The sequence below is a fragment of the Mizuhopecten yessoensis genome, unplaced genomic scaffold (genome assembly GCF_002113885.1).
Source record: "Mizuhopecten yessoensis strain PY_sf001 unplaced genomic scaffold, ASM211388v2 scaffold10987, whole genome shotgun sequence".
In the NCBI taxonomy this organism is placed as follows: Eukaryota; Metazoa; Mollusca; class Bivalvia; order Pectinida; family Pectinidae; genus Mizuhopecten; species Mizuhopecten yessoensis.
Genome location: NW_018408821.1, coordinates 500836 through 523707, shown reverse-complemented (window position 1 = coordinate 523707; position 22872 = coordinate 500836). Strand labels below are relative to the sequence as shown.

General features: G+C 35.9%; 1 protein-coding gene across 1 annotated transcript; it reads left to right on the top strand.

Annotated features, from left to right (window-relative positions):
- Positions 1 to 15131: 15131 nt before the first annotated feature.
- On the top strand, positions 15132 to 22848 carry LOC110464387 (transient receptor potential cation channel subfamily V member 5-like). Its single transcript, XM_021519582.1, has 2 exons — positions 15132 to 15248; positions 19022 to 22848. Exons 1-2 carry the CDS (start codon positions 15242 to 15244, stop codon positions 21628 to 21630), a joined length of 2616 nt encoding a protein of 871 aa, XP_021375257.1. The 5' UTR covers positions 15132 to 15241; the 3' UTR covers positions 21631 to 22848.
- The last annotated feature ends 24 nt before the right edge of the window (positions 22849 to 22872 follow it).

The following is a 22872-nucleotide window of genomic DNA, read 5'->3' as shown; positions in this document are numbered from 1 at the left end:
TATGACACATATACATCAGCCTCGACCAACATTGGTAAGTGCTCCCCAGTATGAGTCTTTAACATAGTGAAACTGTCTCGTAGCTTTACTTTCTTCTTATAGTGAGCATTGTATTCCTTTGCCGATAGCAAAGAGACTGGGAAGCCTGTGTCTAATTCCACGAAACTTTTATTTCCCTCCGTCCTTTACTTTTGATTGAGAAAATTGGCCATACAGAAGTGTTTTCCTCCTCAGATTCTGAATCCTCCATGAAATGCAGTTTTGAGCTCTTTTTTCCTTTCTTTCCTGTTTTCTGGTTATTCAAAGGGTTATTACCAACTTGAAATTTACTATTCGTAGATCTGTCCTTAGGTTTGCCTTTAGGACACTTCTTGTGAAAATGGCCCGTTTCTTTACACGTGTGGTACTTATTGTTTTTGTAGAAGCACTTGTCAGCATTGTGATTTGTTTTACCGCAGCGAAAACATTCCTTCGATGAATGGAATTTGTTTACATTTTCCGGCTTGTCTATACTGTCACCATTCAAATTCCGGGCCTCATTATCAGCCATTTCCATACTCATAGCTATCTCTCTAGCTTCATCATGGTTAGCGTAGCCTCTGTGAGAAGTTAACGTTGTGTAGGAACAGATGAAAAACCTGACACAAACCGGTCCCTCAACGCGTCGTCAAGGAAACCACCAAACTCACAATGTTCACTTAATTGTCTTAATTCAGCCACATATTGACAGATGTTTTCATTAGGCCTTTGGTTTCGCTGGTAAAATTCAAAGCGATCCGCTATAATAAGAGGTTTCGTCTTTAAATGTCGACCTATGAGTGTTTTCAAGTCAGCGTAGGACTTAGTGGAGGGCTTGTCGGGGGGACGTGATATTTCGAATGAGTCCATACATTTTCTGACCCACCACTGTAAGCAATTTCGAGCGTTGTTTAGCTTCCTCATCTACCCCGTTAGCTACAAAATACTCCTAAAGTCTTTCTGCGTATACATTCCAGTTCATTTCAAAGTCAAAATACTCAATTTTCCCGTATACCGCCATGTTCGATGCCTAACGTACGGAAAAGTTCTTTGGCTAAGGTCGCCGTTTTAACTAATTTCAGACCTTTCTACCGATGATCTTGTCATCTTTATCCTCGTCACCACTGTAGTGTCCGGTGCTTTCGGGAACAACAGTACACTGACATCATTATCAGAGTTGCAGACAGGCACATGTTCATTCCATCATGGCGGTACCTTATATACATATGAGCATGTGCAGTACACATAAATACAGTTGTAATATTAACCGCAGAGTACATTCTGGATAGCAGTCATACTAATAATCGTGATGGACAACATCAACATAACTTCAAGCATAACAGCCTGGTAACCATGACTACTGCAGATGTCATTAGAAGAACAAAACTTCAGAAGACGGACGTATCAATCAACCGATCAAGATTGCACAGGATTAACACAATAATCATAAGTTGCACTAGAAACATTACTAGGTATACTATATATAATATGCACTTTTCGAATCCGTTAGTTCTGTGGATGATTTCATTTCTTTCATTTGGTAGTTGTTTCCATTTCCAGAAGGAATCTGATGGTCATTCAAAGGTGTACTACATTTGTTTTTATTTCGTTTTTTGTAAATGCGAAAAAATGGCCATCGTTTCTAGTAGTGAATATGCCCGATTGCGTTTGGACTCTTGGGTTATTGACTCGCTGTGGTGATGGACAGGAAGCATCTCTTGGTGGCCGACCCGGACCACTTATGATCGATATATATTCGTGATCCCCGGTGGGTACGTTAGGTTCCGGTCGAGATGAAATGTGCGTTTTAGGATTCGTCTGAGTTTCGTTGACAGGTCATACATTATCATACATAGCGTTGGATTGATCTTCTGTGCCTTTTTCAAACCTTCATACGTTTGGTTTGTGTCCTTTTTCCTACAAAAACAACAAATAGTTTCAACGTTTTAATCTTTTTATCCCAATCGCTTTAAAGCGTGATCAAGAGTTATTTCTTTTTATGTCTAATTTTCAGGTAATGAATATGCTTGATTTTATAAATCAATTTAAATATCTTTGATACTCACATGACAAAATGCAATTATAAGAAGGTTGAAAGCAATGATATTTTCTTATTTTCTGGCTACGAACGCATTTGTAAAGACAAATAACAATCATTATAACAAAGACGACGGTCAAACCAATGGCCTCTGCAATGACGATGTTAAGTACTTGAGCTTGTTGCTATTCATCTTCTACTAAGTATGAGAAAAGACAGTAAATCAAACACAAACCAATAACCCATGCATTCAAAGGTGTTTTTTGGGGGTTTTTTAGTAAATAATGTAAAAAAATGTATGTAATATTTTTATAAAATTACCAATGCAATGATGATACATCAGGACTCATGTAATCAAACGTGTATTAAACTTGGGTGATTATAAATGAACAAAACATTTTTTTGAGATATAATTTTTTTCATATGTCTTCTTAATATATATACATTTATATTTAATTTAACGTGCCATTTGGTAAAGGTCAGCAGATAAATAGACGAAATATTACTACAGACGAATATTGTACAAATATCACCTATCTTCGACTTGATCTTAACTTAAAATACAGGCTTACACCAAGGTTAAAATAAATTTATTTGTTTTTGTGTAAAAATACACGCCCTTAATGTCTTTCGAAACAGTGCCTTAATCGTTAATAGCCGAAATTTAAGTTGGGAAATCAGAGAACAAGATGAATTAAATATCTAAAAAAAATGTATTACTTGCATTCATGGTACACTTCGAATTGACATGACTTGATCGATGACAAACATTTGATAAATAATCAAGAACAAAACTCTCAAACATTCGCTGAGTTGCTTACTTAATATTTATAGTTTTTCAACTGGTATTCAATTCACATAAAAGCACGTTTCAAGAAAAAATAACATAGGTAAACTCTAGATTAGAAAGATGCATCATTTTGCGAATTTGTAAATGTTCTATCACCATATAAATCAATGTACAAACTCTTTTCTTTTTAAATTCTCTAAAAGACCACTTGAGGGAGGGCGTTTTTTTCTCACATGCAGACATAGGTTCAACATTCCAATTTTCATTTAGTTGACGCGTCAGTGTGTTGAACTGAACGGTACTACCATATCCTGTGTTACACTTGAACGTGCAAACGTCGGAAACACGGATTCAACATGTCTCGTTAATTTATCCATTTAGCAAAACCGAAGTACACAGAATAGCTGTAAATCAGTTACCTTGACAATAATAATGCATATTACATGATTCAATATAGTTTTTGGCACCTACTGAGATTCAGTTACTACTTCAAAAGAATTAAAGTTATTACTTATGATAAGGTTAATCAGCATAAAGCCAAAGTATATGAATATATTGTCCACTGAGAACACTACCTTGTTTGTTGGTCCTGTTAAAAGCGTGAATATAACTTAAACAAATAAAATCCTATTGAGCGTCATTGTGAGACTTCAAAAACATAGAACAAGTAGTGTCTGATAAAACACGCGGATAAGTTCACGGAACATTTCCTTATTATAACAATATTGTTTTGCAACGTTTTTAAATGTGAATAAGTGAGGTATGTCACAGTTTATTTGTATAAGCTTACAGTTACAAAATGTTTGAGAATCGTCATTCCATCGGCCATCCTGTTGACACTCCACTGTGCTTGCTTGTGTAGTACGAGTACTTGTATTTCCAACGTCACATTCGTACGTTCACACGTTGGACACATAATGGCTGCAAGTGACGCCTACATGTTCATTTGGAAGAGTTAATTGGCATCGGACAACTGAAAAAACAATAGAGAGATATCAATACAGATATACAAAAAACAATAGAGAGATATCAATATAGATAAAAAATATTGATCCACTTGTGTTTATTCTGAAACTTGTCGGTTTTGATAACAATGTAATCACTCTTACGATTTTTGATAATGTTCATCTATGCATATATCCTCTTTGACTTACTTTGTAGTAAAGCAAATATGTAAAAAATATTTCCCAATCATGTTGGTTTTATTTTCAATAATGATGTGTTAGTTTTATCATCAGTAATATAATCACCTATTAATATTTTAACATTTGTATTAATTTTTGCGTTTTTATGTTTAGGCTTTGATCAAAGACGTGCTTCACATTTGCCATTTGTAGTCTATGTTCAATAGTTAAGAAATATGCTCTTATTTTAGCTTTCTATGTTGAAATTACTCGACACACAATCAAAACATGCTACAAATGTTACCTGGTCCAGTGCAGAAGTACTTGTATGTGCATACTTATGCGTACGTGTTTACATTCATATGTTTGTTTACCTTTTAATTACCTGCATTCATCGATTTTGTATATAGGTAACACCCAAACTTTCAACATATTCTACCACATAAGTACGCATTACAAAACATGGATGTTGAATATCGAATGCAGATTCCCTGCCTTACTATGCAGCTATAGTGTGTCACCTACTTCGCACGTGAAAAGGTCAGTTGATTTAATATTGGTTCCCCTCTCGCATTGACAATCGTGCTCCGAAGTAATCTCATTCGGCAAACAAAATGTGCTGCATCCTCCATTATTCGTATGGCATGTAGTCTGCACTAATAACCAAGTAAAAATACTCTGTTATGGAACGAATTGGTAACAGAAGACAACCATCCAGATTTAGATTTCTATATTATTAATTATCTAAGAGAAAAAAATAACATCAGGGTCATAAACCTTAAACCAAAAAGATCGAAAGACATGTTCATAACATAACTTCATAACGGAATCGTTTAATTAATATCTTTAAGAAATAAATTAGGCTACGGCGTATTTACAAGCGTATCCGGTTTTGTTTCAATATTCAAAAGGAACTCAAATGTGGAGGTCACCTGGTTGGTTTTGTCGAGGAACAATTGATATATTATAAATGATCCCAAGCTCCGCATTTTCATTCATAAAGTTTTCATATGAAGATCTTTACAGGTCAAACTTTTCAAATTTGCTGAAAATTATGAATATATGCATATATAGAATTACATAAACAAAATAAAGACAGTTTTAAAAAAACAAGCAAAAAATCGAACTGCAAAGACATCATGAAATCTAACAAACAAAAGGATAAGTAGCCAGATTCCCCGAAATGATAAGCTTACGATACATAACATTTGAAATCATGAAGGCGAGTCCAAAAAAAGAGAAGGTCCACGTAGAGTACAACTTTTTTTATTAATTATGGTAGACATTTAAATCTCATAACTTGGCATCAAATCATTATGACAAAAATTAAACTTTCTTCAATGTAGAACGCAACCACCTTAATAAGAAAAAAACAGCTAATAAGTTGTTTAGGCAAAAAGGAAACGTTTCATCTAGAAGCAATTCATGTTTGAGTGCATATAGTTTGGTTGCTATTCATATTGATAATGTTACATTACGAGGAAAAGTAAAGATGAAAAGCTAAAGAAGTAAAGTCAATTGTACATGTGTATATGTACCCATAAGTTTTCGGGAAAATACGACATGGAAATAAGATTTAAATTGCTAGTACACCATAGACAACACCGTGGACATAAGTATATATGCAATGGAATATTAAATAAACGATTTATGTGTTGTTGAACGTTTTATAAAATCGCTAATATCGCTATCCATCTCAATATTTATTTACAAATACTTACAGCTGTTTGATTTTCGGTTTAATTTTGTTTAACGTCATATTAACGGCTAAGGTAATTTAAATACGGGAGAGCTGTTGTTTGACACGATCTGTAAAATGGCTTTTATGATCTTATGATTTTATTGCATATAAACTATGTCGCCGGAGGGTACTATCAACTACTTACAAGACATTGCACGCTGTGTAGTACAAATAGATGTTTTCTATTTGGATAGACTTTATATGACTTCCGTTGCTGATCACTTACGCCATCAGAGAACCATCCAGGTTTCTATATGCAATTCCATCGTCAACTGTCCAGTAGATTCGATCATCTTGATAAAAGACAAAAAATTGTTGAAACAGAAATTACGTTAAAATAATCACGGAAATGAAATTATCATCTATATACTACTTTATACCACCTAACGGTAGCATGATAAATGCATTATCATTGGTTGTCAGTATGAGAAGAAGTTGAGAACGACTTGAGAACATCTTGAGAAGGATTTGAGAATGATTTTCCCATTCCCCATCACCATCCCCTCGCACGCAGATATTAATATCTCGAGTCCACCTTCGGTGGCCTCTCGATTTTATCCACGTGCTCGCGATGAGATTTTTTTTTTCACGACAAACCCTGAAAACACAGTGTGATAAAATTATATGTTCCTGTAATTATGATATTTAAATGTTTATTGAAAACGTTTCAATTAAATTAAAACAAAGTATTTAAAATGAAGATATTCAAGAAAATAACATAAGAATTATAGCATACAAAATATCTTATTAGAATACTTACTTATGTTGTCTATTGTGATGTCGTCTGGCGTCTCGTTTGTGCCAATATTCACTGTGGTTCGAGCATTAGTACCATCCATAGATAGTCAGATTGGTCTCTCTTGTGTCCATAAAACACGGCATTTCAAATCAAAATTTCACAAAAACATAAAATAGCAAAGCATATCCGGCAAAAACGAAATAAACGTATCAGGAAAGTGCTACCATGAATCAAACATTTTTTGATGATGCAAGATAAAAAGAAAATCGAAACAAAGAATAGCTAAAAATTGTAATTCATATACTAATGCCTGTATGCCACAATTTATAACCTTTGAAACTCTCGGAAGCTATCCCGAGATACTAGGAACCAGAGCGCGTATATTAGCCACCTCGTTCATGCCACTGGTTTAGATAGGTATTTGATTTTAGTAAAACGATATGGATGAAATGCGAGGAGCATGAATTAACACCTTTCCAAATTATTTAGTTTTTTGTAATTATATCAAATTTATCCTAGAAATATAGACAGTTTCCAATTAACAAATGAGAAATCATTTATCTATTATCTTAATCTACAATCTATTAGTGATTCAAATTATGGAAATGTTTATAAAATTAACATTTGAACCAAAACGTAGGTAAGAAATAATGATATACCCTTTAGATGGATACAGAGCCAGACATTGGAGAGCTCCCAGATTGACGATGACGTTCTGTAGTTCCCTATGGTAGGTTGGATTACACCTATGCTCCAGGATACAACGGAAGTTCCGGAAACATCATGAAATAAGTTTCCCGTACTGTGATCAACAGCTAGGGTATGAGGGTTTGTTCCTGCTGTTTAAATGAATAAAATTATGCTCATAAGACCATACCAAGTTTGAAATATTTATCTAAACTGCTTTTAATTTGTGAGGGTTATTATAAAGTTAGCAACATTAATATTACAATATTATGGAACAAGAACAAGACACCTTAATAGTTTCTGAAAACATTGAAGGTTATTGATTGGCTGCCGATGACGTAAATCAGGATGCTGGCCCCTCCCTGGTCAAGGTGACCTGAGGGTCGCGTCCCTTTGTTCATAGGTCAGCCATTTTTTTGTGATGTTACCACTAATAAGGCTAGATCAGGATGGCGTTGCGTTGGCGTTTTATGGCAACCCCAATATTAGGATTGTAGTTGCTACCATGTTTGGTATATTTGCAACTTCTTTGTATGTATGTGTTTTTCAAAGTAATTATAAGTTTTTGATAGAAGCCACATTGTGGCTTAATCAGTCAAATACATATAATGTCACCCTTTGGGTGGCTATATCACTCACATTTCTTGTCTGAGTTATTCTTGTTATGAGTGGAGAAGCATACAACATATTTAATGGATGACTCAAACTACATCGTCATAGGCGCTTAAGAATTGAATACATAAACGAACATTGTTTAGGTTGAGCATATAATATCGTATTTATAAAAGTAATTAAGGGAAAATATACCACATTGTTAATACACAAGAACAATAATGTTTTAACTTTTTTGCATTTAGATAATAAAGATGGAAGCTCATCGATGGTAGATATCCTAATATACATTTATGATACTGGGTGGGCGCAAGGATGAGTCCCAAATTTTCCGCTTTCCGTGTCTAATTAATTATTAATATTGTATAGCGGGGACATTTCGCTGCAGTTTAATTTTCGCATTTTCTGCGCTCCGTAATGTGGGCAAATTATCATAACAGCGAATATAATTCAGCATCATATTAAACATAGCTATTAAATGAGAAGAGCAAATTAACACTGGGCGAAAATTGATTTCAAGGGCGAAGAACGAAAAGTTGACTGGGCGAAAAAATCCCAGTATGCAATACAGCACTACATAGACGTTATCCCAATAAGCATACAAAACCTTTTCACATCTACACGCCCATTGAATATTGTGAAAGGTTGACTACTATTTAGCTATTCTTTCTTCATTTCCTTGAAAACACAAGTCCAACAAATATAATTGTTAAAAGCTAGTTATATTTCTCAGAAAGAAACAAGTGCTAAAACAGCATTTAGTAAGTCAACATGTCTTTACCATCCCTAAAGTGATGTCTGAACAAAAATACCAACATCAAAGGAAGAATTAAGGAAAACCAAACGCGTGTCATGAAATGAAATGATAATCTCTGAGCGGGTTACACAAGAAAACTTACTTTAAGAGGTGAATATTGTAGTTACGTCCCTTTCATCGGATGTCGCACGAAACATAGATCGATCACTGGACCAATATATCCACTGAGTGTAGTTATCATATGTAATACTAACAGGTCTGTAAACTATGATGTCTAAAGCGTTAATTCTCGCATCAATCGTAGAAATCTGATAAATCCTGCCAGTATAAATTGTTTGTCTGGAGCACTGTATACTGTCTGGTGTCAGGATAAAATTGTTTGTCTGGGGCACTGAATGCTGTCTGGTGCCAGTATAAAATTGTGTGTCTGGGGTACTATATGCTGTCTGGTGCCAGTATAAAATTGATAAAAGATAGATAAATAATATACTCTAATTACACTAATAACTACTTGACCAAATGTAAAACGAGTCGTTGACTCAACTCTGTCATCAAGTACAGATATAAACTATTATTATTATCATTATTAAGATGAATTACCTATCGTTAAGTAACGTTATACAGGGTTTTCTTATCAATGTTCCTTTTTCCTGTATTTCTAAATGTTTCGAATCTCTTATGAATGGATGATGATTCATGAAATGGTCATAAGGCGAAGTAAAATGTTTTCTTTGTTTGGCCTTCTGCATCGTCACACTAAGTTTTCAAACAGGAGCATCCGTATTTTCTAATTTCAAAACTATATACGGAGAAATTTTCGCTCAGTCAAACTTTCGCCTTATGCCAAACAGTCCGTGTTCGCCCAGTGGTAATTTCGCCCTTTATGTTTGATGACTATGTTTATCATATTGTTTACTAACGTTTGCTTTAATAATGAATTCACTCTCATAGCGTTAGGCAAAAAGGCGAAAGGTAAAACATTTTCCGGTATACAATATTTATTTCAAGTAACTAGGTGATTGACTAGCAGTCCCCGAGGTTGAACATAGTAACCTGAATGTAAAGGTATAAAGGGTTTTGTAGGCAGCTTTGTTTTATCGCTGTGGTTCTACATATGTTTTGAAGCGCATAGGACTTTCTTGTCTTTTCTTTTGACATAAGTCTTAAATGGGGAAAATGGAACCAATTTGGTGCATTAAAACACTTACTTCCTTTGGCTTTCCGCATAGGCACACTAAATATACAAAAAAAGTTTCTTTACAGCTTCATATTTTAATATCTTATATCTAATCGGGTATTTTATAAGAACTTTCAATCACATATGTCAATGACCTCTTTGGTATTCAACTTTATATTCGATTGGTTATCACAGTATGTCAACTCTCTAATGTACAACTAACATTTGGTTGCTTCTTATTCACCGCAATGAGTTATGTTACCTTGATCTTTTGGTACAATACTGTGAACATATTTAAGTGAACACAACGATAATGGTCATGTACAATGCAGGATTGATGTAAGACTATCTCTATTACATCCATTGTATTTATTTATGTCACAAAAATCAGAAAAATCCACCGGCACGAAGTCGTAGTCTACAGCACGTAAATATAAATACAAACGAAGCTAACCACTACAGTTAGATATTTTAATAATACGTGTCAGGCAATTTCGCAGTATTTTAACACATGTAATTATTCATAATACTTGGAAACCCGTTATTTAAAACCAGATAACTTCAATGGAATCCTTTTTATATCCGATATTAACAATAAAAGGGTTCACCCGAATCGCGTGTGTACGGTAGCATGCCCATTGCCAACCGTATTTTAAATAAACGTTGATGTCGGTCGAATGGTACACACGATAAGCTTATTTAATCTAGTATAGCCTAAACAGAAAACCAAGTTAAGTGTCGGTTACATCAATCGACTTTTAGGGACGACAGCCATATAACAAAGTAATAGTGAGGTGGTTTACGACCAGATCTAATTACCATATGTGACGTCTGTGTGTAGTGATGTAAATATAATTATGGGAATATCATCTTTCCTTTGTCCTTATTCCACTGGATATATTCCGCTCAAATGCACTAATACTCCCACTGAAGACAATGAAACATGGTATTCTCAATACTACAATAGAGACAAGGATATACTAAAACAAAGAAAACATTATCTGATATGCTTGAATAAACAAACAAAAAACGGTATCCCTAAAACAGAATACTGGATAAACAATATTCGAACCAATGATATAATAGCCAAATGACAACGATATATTACATCTAAATATTTATACAAAGACAACAATATTCCCATCCTGACATTCCAAACAAATTAATTACTTTCTCTTATCCTGGATTAATAAAATATATTATTTGCAACTGAGTGAGATATGGTTATCTCAGTCGAGAGCTAAGATTCTGTAATATAATAACCAATCTTGCTCAGTTACAGATAATTTGTTTTTTTCTCGCACCTTTCAGTTCGAAAACAAACTATTCAGTACTAGTATCCGTCTTGGACCTCAACACTCTACACTACTAAAGCTACATCGGAATGCTTCCACGTAAAAAATCAGTCCGTCCTGACAAAGAAGACTACGTATTTTACAGTTTAGATCATATTTTAACTACAACATCAAACCCATGCATAAAACGACAAAACAGAATATTTATCATGCAGATTGTCAATTATTGGTCTTTAACGCGCAGGGTAATACATCGCTGTACATGTGTACAAAGTCTGCGAAATGTCACGTAAAGGTACCAGACAGGTTGGACGAGATAAAAAAAAAAAATAGCACGGGGTATGATGTGGGATATCTGTGTATGAGGTGCGAGAAAGGTGTGTGTGTCCACGTCTTTCGCGGTGTAAGATTAATATGATATATCATCCCCTTGGAGTGATATATGTGAATCTCTGAACCCGAGGGGTAAGATTATCCATGTCCCCTAAAGGGATGAATGATTCTCACTCTCTAACCCTGTTGACTACATATCATACTCATGATGCATTGTTGACGCTACAGGCTCAATGCAGTGTTGATATGACGTTACTGAGTTGTTGACGTGGCATTATTGTATTGTTGACTAATAGAATCTTACCCTACCTTGAGGGTGTGACAGAGATTTCGCCAACCCGAGGGGTGATGTTCTTTCGTTGTATAACCCGAGGCTCTGTCAAGGGTTATACAACCAAACAAATCACCCCGAGGGTTGGAGATTTCTCTGTTACACCCTCAAGTTAGGGGATGATTATTTTTCTCCCATCCTATTATTTCAATCTCATCTCCGCCGACAGTAGACTGCCATGTTTGTAAACAAAACACATGTGAGGTATACATATCGTCATTCACTTTTGATGACGTCACACTTACCGATGACGCATTTTAATGACGTCACAATTGAACACGTGATAACTGGCACGAGGCTATCTCCCCCTAGGGGGTGACAAGCTAATCTTTCCCGGATAAAACGGGGGGCACACATGCGAAGGGTGGGAGAAAAGGATAACTCATACAGGGGAAAGTGTGGATACGCCTTTCAAAGGTAAGATAAATCCTTGTGACTTTCACCCTTTTGAGGTGAGATGGGGAATCTCAGGCCTCGGTGTGCAGTGTGTGTATAATGATGTATCTAGCATTCATGCCAGTCACATTAGCTCTAGCACATGTATGAACGATACTTAAACAACAGTAACTAAATGAACTCACGCCTTTAATTATAGCGTAGCCGGATCAGCGATTCGGTGGTCTTCACCTTTGTGTGCACCATCGGTGGTCATATTTTTGATGATGGTGACAGAATACGTACCGTTCTAGTCATCGACACGTCACACATAAACATTCATTGGTTGTGCTTTCTAAACATATATTCAATTAACACTTACCAACAATATTTAAAATGATTGCTAGGATAACGTCGTGTTTGCCTTGCTTCAGTATGCTTTTGTTAGATAACGTTGTTTTTATTTCATATATTATATTTAGAATAGCATCGGCATTGATATAATATATATGTTCAATGGAATAATGCTATATTTAATATAATACATAATTGTTAGGATAACGTTGTCATTTGTAATATATATATATATATGCCAACAGTTATATCTTATATCATATCTATACCACTATGCTAATCTAAATCAGAGGTACCTTCATCTCACAATCATGTACGCAATCCAAGACGACTTTATCCTTACGATGCTAAACAAGACCAATGGCAGCATTTTCTCAACAACGATATACTAAATCAAAGACAGCGATATTCTTACAACGATTACCTAATTGAAACAACGTTATTTCACACTGGTATCACTGGTATACTCAAAAACGGAAAGAGAACAGATTCCCTACAATGCTACATTTAAACATATATATAGTAGTCCCGATAAAAGCGTAGTAGTACAAGTACAGACGTATGCTCATATAAAAACGTTTAAGGACCGAATTGTATCCGCGCTGGTTGCAAGAAGGATCAGGACGGGAAAATGTAAGAAATGCGAAAATAGTTTTAGCAAGCCAGTTTGGTAGGTTTTGAATGTCTGTCTGGCTGCCTGACTAATAAAATCTGTCCCTACCTTGAGGATGTGACACAGAAATGTGTACTCCTCGGGTTGATGATTTTGTGAGGATTACAGCTGCAAGTAACTAAATACTCATCCCGAGGGTTGAACATTTCTCTTTCACACCCTCAATGTAGTGGATGGTTATTTTTTTTAAATAATTATTATCCTGATAAGCACATTATCTTTAGCGTCGAGGGTTAGTTGTTACGTCATGTCACTGTTCATGTGACGTTATAGTGACTATATATGTTAGTGCACATTAGGGGGTGACAGAGAAAGCATAGCCTTGGGTTTGGCAGTAGAATCATGAACAGGTTACCCGAGACTTTGTCGAGGGTAGGACATTCGAGAATATCATCCCGAGGGTTGGAGATTTCTCTGTCACACCCTCAATGTAGGGGATAATTGTATTTCTCCCATCCTGTTTCACTCACAAATCCGCCGAAAATGAGTGATTGCATGAAATATCAGAGTTGCTTGAACTTTTCCGGTTTAAAAGGGAGACACACCTGTGAAGGGTTATCAAGCCAATAAATCATATTTCACTGATGAAAAAATGCACTGCATTAAAATGCAAACAAAAACCCACATCAAATAAGTTTCTTGACATAAAATCATTAAATACCTACGTATTCATTTTTATAGCAAACAGTCACGCATGTCCAATCTTCTGTAGCACGGGGGAAAACTCTATGCCAGCCTACAATATTGGGGGTTTTCGACATAGCAATATTAAAGCTACCGAGAATTGTTCGTAGTACAAGAGTTCAGTTGAATTATTTGCACACCATTGGTAAACACTAAGCACATATTATTTCAGTTGTATGATTAAATTACGCAGTGAATTAGTCCGAATGGATAAACCACCCCTGGAAAATACATTCATAATATTTAATACACTACACACGTTCATACACTGAATTAAAACGGGTGACCAGAGATTAAGAGATTAAATGGAGTGTATGATATATTCAGGTTTGTTTAATAATCCAGAGAGTTGTTTCCTGACACCTTCAGCATGGTCCCAAGGGTACCCGTATTTATGATGTAGTAAGAACGTGGGTGTTCAGGTAAAACAGTGTCAGGAGTAATTGTGATACAAGGTTAGTGACAAGAACCGAATACAGGTATTTATACTTTAAAGAGATATGTTGCGAAATAAAATATATTTTCAAATTCGACGTGTTAAGTTTTTTTTAAATAATGGATCGAAAACAACTTTAATTTGTTAAAATCATAAATGGACCAGGTTAATAAATAACATTTAATCCGTCCCGACTAAATAATAGCACGTCAAGAAGATTTTACATTATAGCTGCCAAGCATAATAATACTATATGTGTCTAAAACTTAGACAAATTATTTCAATATTTGTCTGAATTAATGTAAGATTATAGTTATTAACCTAAGAGAGAATGTCTGTCATAATTGCTGTTTCGCGTGACTTGTGTGGAAAACTAACGTTTGTTGTAAAACACGTTTCTTTAACCTAATACCGGACTAAGAGACCCCTGGTGTAATGATTACCGAATAATACTGTTGAAATAATTTAATTTCTGTAATTTCTATCATTCTAATTGAGCTACCCTCGAGTATACAGAGACGGAAACAAAAGTGTTTTATCACGTTATAGATATAATACGGGTAATGATCTTGGCGGAGGTAAATTGCTCTCAGCACATTAGGCAGGATGTTTATTCAGCTTGTAAATAAATTCTGATAACTGCGTATTCCTTGTATCATAACAAATATGACTAACTTGTTTAAGTTGTATTTTTTAAGTTTATTGCATCCCATTTTTTCAAGTGATTGTGTTATTGATCGCTATCATGTGTTGTTAACAACAGATGAATAAAGAACAGGAAAGCTGATAAGACTTGACAAACAATGTCCCAGTAGAGTTTTAAATATACACATATATATATATATCTGAATACAGATAAACGGTATTTATTGACAAGTCAAATTAAATATTCAAAGCTAACAACAAAGATATGACGACTGCAATAGCCGTGTTATTGATATAAACACCAGTATACATGTCACGCGTTTTCCAAGCTGATCACACATGGCAACTGGGCCTACGAGACCACATGTACAGAGGATGGGCGACTGTGATAATTGATTACTGCAGCTTCCACTAAGACTAAGCAACTCCGAAATGCCTGGTATGTATTACTATATTTTTATAGTCTGCCAAAAAAAATATTGTATTAACATTATCTAGTGTTAATGTGTAAGAGTAGCTTTATCATACGTGTTTAATAGACTTCGAACCGAAGGATACGATGGAAGTGAATTTTGAAGACCAATTGTTTTGGAAACTTAATTATCAATTCCTTGACAACTGCATAGGTGCTTGATCATTTGATTATTAAACAATTAAGAGGTTTTTTTCTTTCAGTCAACAAATTACCATACATAATCTTTTAAGCCCTACTGATAATGGTGTGTTCAGACACCCGGCTGTGGATACCATGGCCATTTGATATATCATTTATGATTTTTACGCAAAATCATGTATTGAAATGGGATTATAGTATCGGCAATGATTTTGTTCATCTACATATCTAATAAACCAACTTATTTACAACTGTAGCGTCAAATATTCATTTATTCACATAAATAATCATTTAGCTGATAAAAAAATTGGGTATTGACGTAACCGTAATAATATAGGTAACTGTCATGTTAAACCTCCTGTTTTTTAATTCATAGCCACAGGAGAATTTTAACAGAATACTTTGTTCTGAAGGCCACTTACAAGTTAATTGCTTTTCCCCTTGTCGGTACTCAGGCCTGCGGAAACTCTCTGCAATAAACACATGCTACTAGTGAGACAGTTTACAAACCAAACGATCAAATAGAATAGTGAGTAAGGGCGGCATTGTTCTTATTTTTCTTATTTATATTTCACATAATACAGTTAAATATCATTACTTAAATAACATCTCTTTAGATTATGTTTTAAAAGAAATTTAAGATTGACGTCATTAAAACGAATTCAGGGATATGTCTGATAAAGAAACAATTCATAGTATCAATAATCAATGGCACGCCCTACGTTCATATGCTCAAAGAACTAATCATAATGTCAATAATCAATATGTATAATTAGGATATGGAATCACAAATCAAATAGAAAAGTCAGTTATTTAATAATGTTTCACTCCTCCTCATCCAGTCTGACGAGAATGCTCGTAAGATATAGATGTTTACGCTACCGTCACTGTACCAAAATCGGGACAGTACCCAAAACGAGTCACTTCTGGGAAAATGGCTCAAGAAACTGTCATTTAATGCAAAGATGTACTTTTATGTTTACGGTTTTCATAAGATGATACTTTTATAACAATTCAACTGTATGTAAGTTTTATTGGCTGCTAATTATCGTTACATGGACAATTTAAAGTAAAGAACAATGACCAAAACAAAACTTTTCCGATTTACGTGCCGTTCGATGCTATTTATTTGGATATCATTTTCAATGGTCTATTTTATCTAAACTGATGCTAGTTTGGAGATAACCCTTTTTGACTCTAAAATATTTGAAGTACGTCTTATTTTCTGCTTATGTTGATCGTTTATCCCCAAATATTAGCCAAAATACCGAAGTGTTCCTTTCAGGGTACATTTACGCCGGTTCAAGGGCCTACGTTACCCTGGTCGTATTTCGTGTTCTATTTATAGAACCACGCGCCCGAAATATCAGCTTTTAATAGAAATGAAAAGTGGATAGTATCTATTTATGAAAAAGTATGGTATAAAGAACATTGATATTTATCTAAACAGTGTCCCGATTTGGGTACAGTGACGTTACCTGAATACATGTACAAGTGTATCACTGTGAGCCTAAAGAAATGTGTCTTTGGTTTAGTTTCTGGTCATTTCAGTTGTCCAACAAGGTTGAGTCCTTTAATAGAATGGCAAAGCAATTTTGAATGTAGATGTGGACTGCAAAAGTCTTAAACAACTTCCTCAAGTAAGAAGACCTTATTTGAGGACTATTTGAAAAAAAGATGAACTTTACACACATACACAAATACACACACACGCACACATACACACCCACACTCACACACACACACCCACACTCACACACACACACCCACACTCACACTTACACACATACACACACACACACACACACACACACACACACACACTCTCACACTCACACACACACACACACACACACAACCACACACACACACACACACTCACACATACACACACATGTGATTGCACATTTAAAATTTGGTAATAGATACAGTGAGCCAAAACTGAACTACATCAAACAGCTATTTCGTCACTCTTGTACTCGTCGATGATGCTAGGGGCCTAGACGTTAAATGTTGCTTTCTGCCAACATGATTTCCTACAGATGCAAAGGCCAATGACTGACAACATGTTTTAATCACATCCACTGTATAACATATCTTGGTGTAGAAAAACCCGATGAAAACAAACGGATGTCAATAACATCAAATAAACTAGAGTTCATATAACTCCTTAGGCACAAGGAGCAGGAAGGGAAGATTTTAAGGGAGTCTGGTGGTAGTGTGGATATTAGAAATGTTTCATTAAGCAAATGTCTAAATACCACATGAGCAATCGCATGATCTGGATATGTTTTAATTTGAATTATGTGTGAGCTAATTGTTTCAAAGATAAGATTACCTAAAATAAAAAGGCCATGTTGTTCGGGTACTTGATACATTGCAAACCTGGTATTAACCAAAAACGTCTAAGGCCAGAGTTCCAAGGGCTGACATGTTACTTAGCGAACACCATATCTTTTAGAAATGTTATTTCTGTCTTATCAATGCAATTAAAAATTAACTTTCGTGGTTCAATTATTGTAAAACACTGAATAATTTAGAAAGAACAAGAAATAAGCATACCACTGCTACACAGTTTATTATTATCAGTTTTATTATCATACCACATTTGATATAGCGCCATTTCTAGCTAGATTAAGCCACCCTTAAACCATAACAAAAGTAAGCAAAATCAATACAGTTAATAATGTAGCTTTTTGACAAACAAGTGATAATGACAGAGATAAATGTTATTCCTTTGTCAAATATAAATCCATGCCAATTCAAGTTGGCCCCCGATTAGCCTATAAAACAGGGAAACAATGGGATTTACAAATATGTTTTTAGATTTAAATTCAGAGCAATGATTTTTTACACCTTTTAAACTTCTTTGTAAAATATCAGCAAGTTATTACTTATATTGATCGATTGCAAACTTGCACATCACTCACTCAAAAAAACATAAACCTAAATCATAATTACTCACACGCCCACGCTACGTCCCCGACGGATTTTAGCATATCCATTCTACTCCTCGAACAGGCGGTCTAAAAACATTACAATGTTAGTTTTACCCTTGCTTTCTAAAAATTGTGTTTTACATTGATATCGAAGTTATCGTAAGCTAAAGTTTCCGACAAGTCAATTTCACATAGTGTCTGATAGGATATTATAAATACATTTTCTACAAAATCGACAAAAAGGGTAGAAGGACGGTACATTAAAGACGATAATAAACAGAGTTATAACTGGCTGATTGAGCAGCATGTGTAAGTCTCTGATGTCTCCGTGTCTGTCCAGCTACCTGGGTGTCGAAAAGGAAACACATCTACATCCAGTATTAACATTTTTGTTTCGTTAGGTATGTCATGTTATCTAGCTTTGTAAATTAATGTTTAACAATAAAATGATAGAAATCGCATAGTGCATTCAGTCGAGCCTTTTCCTTTCATTACTCGCAAATTATATGAAGCTTCACATGTATCCTTTCGGATTAGTATATTGTGTTTACTGAAGTTTAAACTCAGTTCCATCAACAATATGTATATGTATATGTGACGTAATCATGTTTATGTGTAATGAATAAAAAAAAAAAGTTTTCTGTTTTTCTTTTTTTCTAGGCATTACCACGGCGAAGCTGGATAGACTAGTCCGCTATATACAGGAACGAAACTCCGCCCGATCTCGGTGGATACTTGAGAAACTCCAGAGACAAACTGACGAACTTCAGGTGTTGGACTATCGCTACCATACAGACGAAACGCTTCTCCATATTGCCGCCAAATACCAAGATGATGGTGAGCTCACGTCACGTATCCTACAAATCGCGCCAAATCTCATTCTCAAGGCGCGTTCGTGTGAGCAGTATGCCGGTCAAACAGCTTTCCACATCGCTATCACTAAGGGCAATTTGACGGCATTTAATCAAATGTTGAATGTTGCCGCACGGTCTCCGCAATCTCTGCGCACTTTGCTGAGTACTAGAGCGACGGGGAGGTTGTTCATTAACACTGTTATGATGGGAGAGCTACCATTATTTGTAGCTGTGCTTAAATTCGACAAAGATATGGTGGATAAGTTGTTAGACACGGGAGCTAAGTTATATCAACAAAATAGTAAAGGAGATACCATATTCCACTCCCTCATCAAATACGCCGCTGTGTATCCCGACAAGGCATGCGAGGTACGGGAGATGATGGAATATCTGCATGACCGCCTTGTTCAACTGACCAAAACTACCATACAGAAACAAGCACCGTCAAAAAAGAAGGACGAAGAGAAGGAGGACGAGGAGGAAACAGAAAATGAGGACGACAGTGAAGTAAAACCAATCGGAAATGGTTATCATCACAGTCTGTCATCCACTCGTAACTTCCCTCCACTAGACCAGAAAAAGACGAAAATAGCTTGGGACGCTCAACCAAAGAAAGAAACAAAAGGAAAGTGGGAAGAAACAACCTGTAATGAATACACTCACGTCTGGTTTCTCAAAAATGACGACTCGCAAACACCGTTACAGCTAGCCGCTGAGTATGGTATGGTCACCTTATTCGAGTTCATTCTCAACATAGAGGATATCTATTGCTTGTTCAGTGCCGATGACGGCCTTTTTGATATTAAGCTGTACGATATCACAGAGATTGACTCCATAGGAAACACGAAATCACAAACAATGTCTGCCGATGATGTGAATGATTATGATGATGATGATGATGATGATGATGGTAACACTGGGCGAAGTTGTTGTAGAGGTATCCATGGGTCAGTTACGACGGTCTCCATCTTGGAAATGATGTTCGATAATAACTACAAGAGTTCCGCCGCCTTCGAGTTAATGGAGCTTCAACCACTCAAAGTTCTCATTGAAGCAAAATGGAATTTGTACAAGAGCACGTACATATTCTGGATGGTGATCCACTTTATTCTGATGGTCGTCCTCAGTGTGTTTGCAGTGGAACGGACTAGCCTGAACTTCCCAAAGTTCCCAAGGGCAGCAAATTATACAAACACCGATCACGTGATCTCCGTTTGGATAGTTAATGTGTCACAATGGATAGAGTTTGCATTTGGAATAATATATTTTCTTATCGGACTACTCCTCATTTTCCCCAAAATGAAACGCCCCCATCGCTCTCGTTACTGGCAACACAACATCGGGTACATAACCATGGTGTTTATGTTCGCTATATGTTTACTACTGGATACACTGCTGACGTTTGCTCTCGAGGTTCATGACGGTGTCCCTCTTGTCTTTGCTCTGCTGACGGGCTGGTGGTTCAACGTTTTCTTTTTACGGGGTTGGCAGGTGTTTAGCTTCTTTACCGTCATGATACAGCGTGTCATATTCGGCGACTTATTCCGGTTTTCCGTATTCATCGGGCTTGAACTTGTAGCATTCACAACATGTATGCATACGGTCTATCAAGGCCAAGGTATTCCGAACATTGAAGGAATTTACTCTTCAACAGAAACGAGCACATTGCTGGAGTTTGGATCCACCTTGTTGTCAATGTTTAGTCTAATGCTGGGGTTGTCAAATATCAATGGGTTACGTGAAGCTCGAGTGCCATGGTTATCTATCATTCTCTTCATTGGATTTGTTCTGTTAACATACGTTCTTCTGTTAAACGCACTAATTGCTATGATGTCAGCGACATGTGGCACGGTTCTAGAAAATCGGTACGAACAATGGCGGATACAACAGTTGTCTGTCATATTATTCATTGAGGACCTTCTTTGTCTCTTTTGTATGGATAGGATCTTACGATGTCCGGCAAAGTTAACAAAGATGGAAATATTCCATCCGTCGAAAATGACAATAAAAAAACATGTCCGCTATTACCTGAAGATGCAGTCCTTACAGGGTGACTTCGCTTCCGAGGAGGACACTGAAATAATTCAGAAGAAAACACAGGCAGAAATAGCAAACACTGTCAATACAGAGCTTCTACAGTCCATTAAAAAGGAAAGCAAATTCATGGTGCCGAAAAAGGAGGAACGGAAGCCTATTCTTGTGTCAAGGGAAACAGAGACTGACGACTATCTGTTGGCCCCTACTGTTATCGCGGCCCCAACTGCTTCCATCGTCCCAATCTATCACGAAGTCGGCGCGACAGAGGTGGAACCAACCGAACGCGACTTGCAAGCGGCGCGTCAGATACATAACACCAAACACGTGTCAAAATCTGCGGGGTTAGGACACGTGGTTTACCACGAACACATCCAATAGATGATAATTATTTTGTAAGCTGTTTGTCCGATATATATACCAGCCAAAATATCATCGATACTGGTGATGATATAATATTCTTATTTTAATTACATTTACTTTGAAATCTTACTTTATGAACCCACTACATGTAAATTACACTATCATTGTGGTACTGCGACAACTAACATGTGCTACGTCATATTGATTCAAAAGAAAAATTCTTTTACAACAATCATGAAACAAATTATTACAACTTGTATTAATCATTCTTGTTGGCTCGGATGTTAACGTGCAGGAGGAAATCGGAGTACCTGGAAAAAACCCACGTGACAGGTGACCCCATATCTCCGCACATCCGATCGGGGAATCAAACCCCGGCCGCCTTGGTGAAAGACGAGTGCGCTATTCACTGCGCCACCCGACTAGCATTTGATTATGTACATGTCAATGCGACGATTGCGCTCCGTTTCAAAACGTTGTCTGAATTAGAGACAACCGCTATTATGAAAAATACTTTTGAAGTGCGGTTTTTCTATCAATAATATTCAATTCACGATAATTCAAGATCACGGAAGAAATAAGATATTTCTTTTCTTCCGGGGAGTTTTGGAACTTAAAGTTTTTGCTGCGTCTTTAATATTGTATATCTTCTGTCCAGAGATTTCCGGAAATTTGCTAAGATTCTACTGGCGCAATACAAACGAAACTTTACATGGATATTGATATACTGTTGTAGATGATATTCCGGGCTCATTTGGATGCATCACTTGCGACTCTGTGACAGTTTTGAGGACTCATGTAACGGTCCACATTACGATTAGAATGTGTTTTAACGATATTCTAGAACGTCTGATTCGGTGGAACTCGATAGATCGTTAGAACTAAGGCCTCCATTTAGGCTAATAAGTGAATTTGTATTGATTATTTCATATGGTCTGAAATTGCAAAGGGTTAAGGGTCAACAAAACTTGTCTAGTGGAACGGAATATTGAAAATTACATTTAATAGTCATTGTGAAGAAGGCATAATTTGATATGAAAATATAACGTTTCAGTTAATCTGAATAACGGTGAACTGAAAATGTATTACTCCATTTTTTCAATTGCTAAACATTTAAAATTCAATTCATGCTCGTGTCATACCAATTACAAAATCAATCTAAACGCATAACGTGATATAATCAATACAGTTGATCGCATGTATTCGTTCATTAACATTCAGTCAGGCGATATGATGATGCCTAGTTTATATTTTAATTGA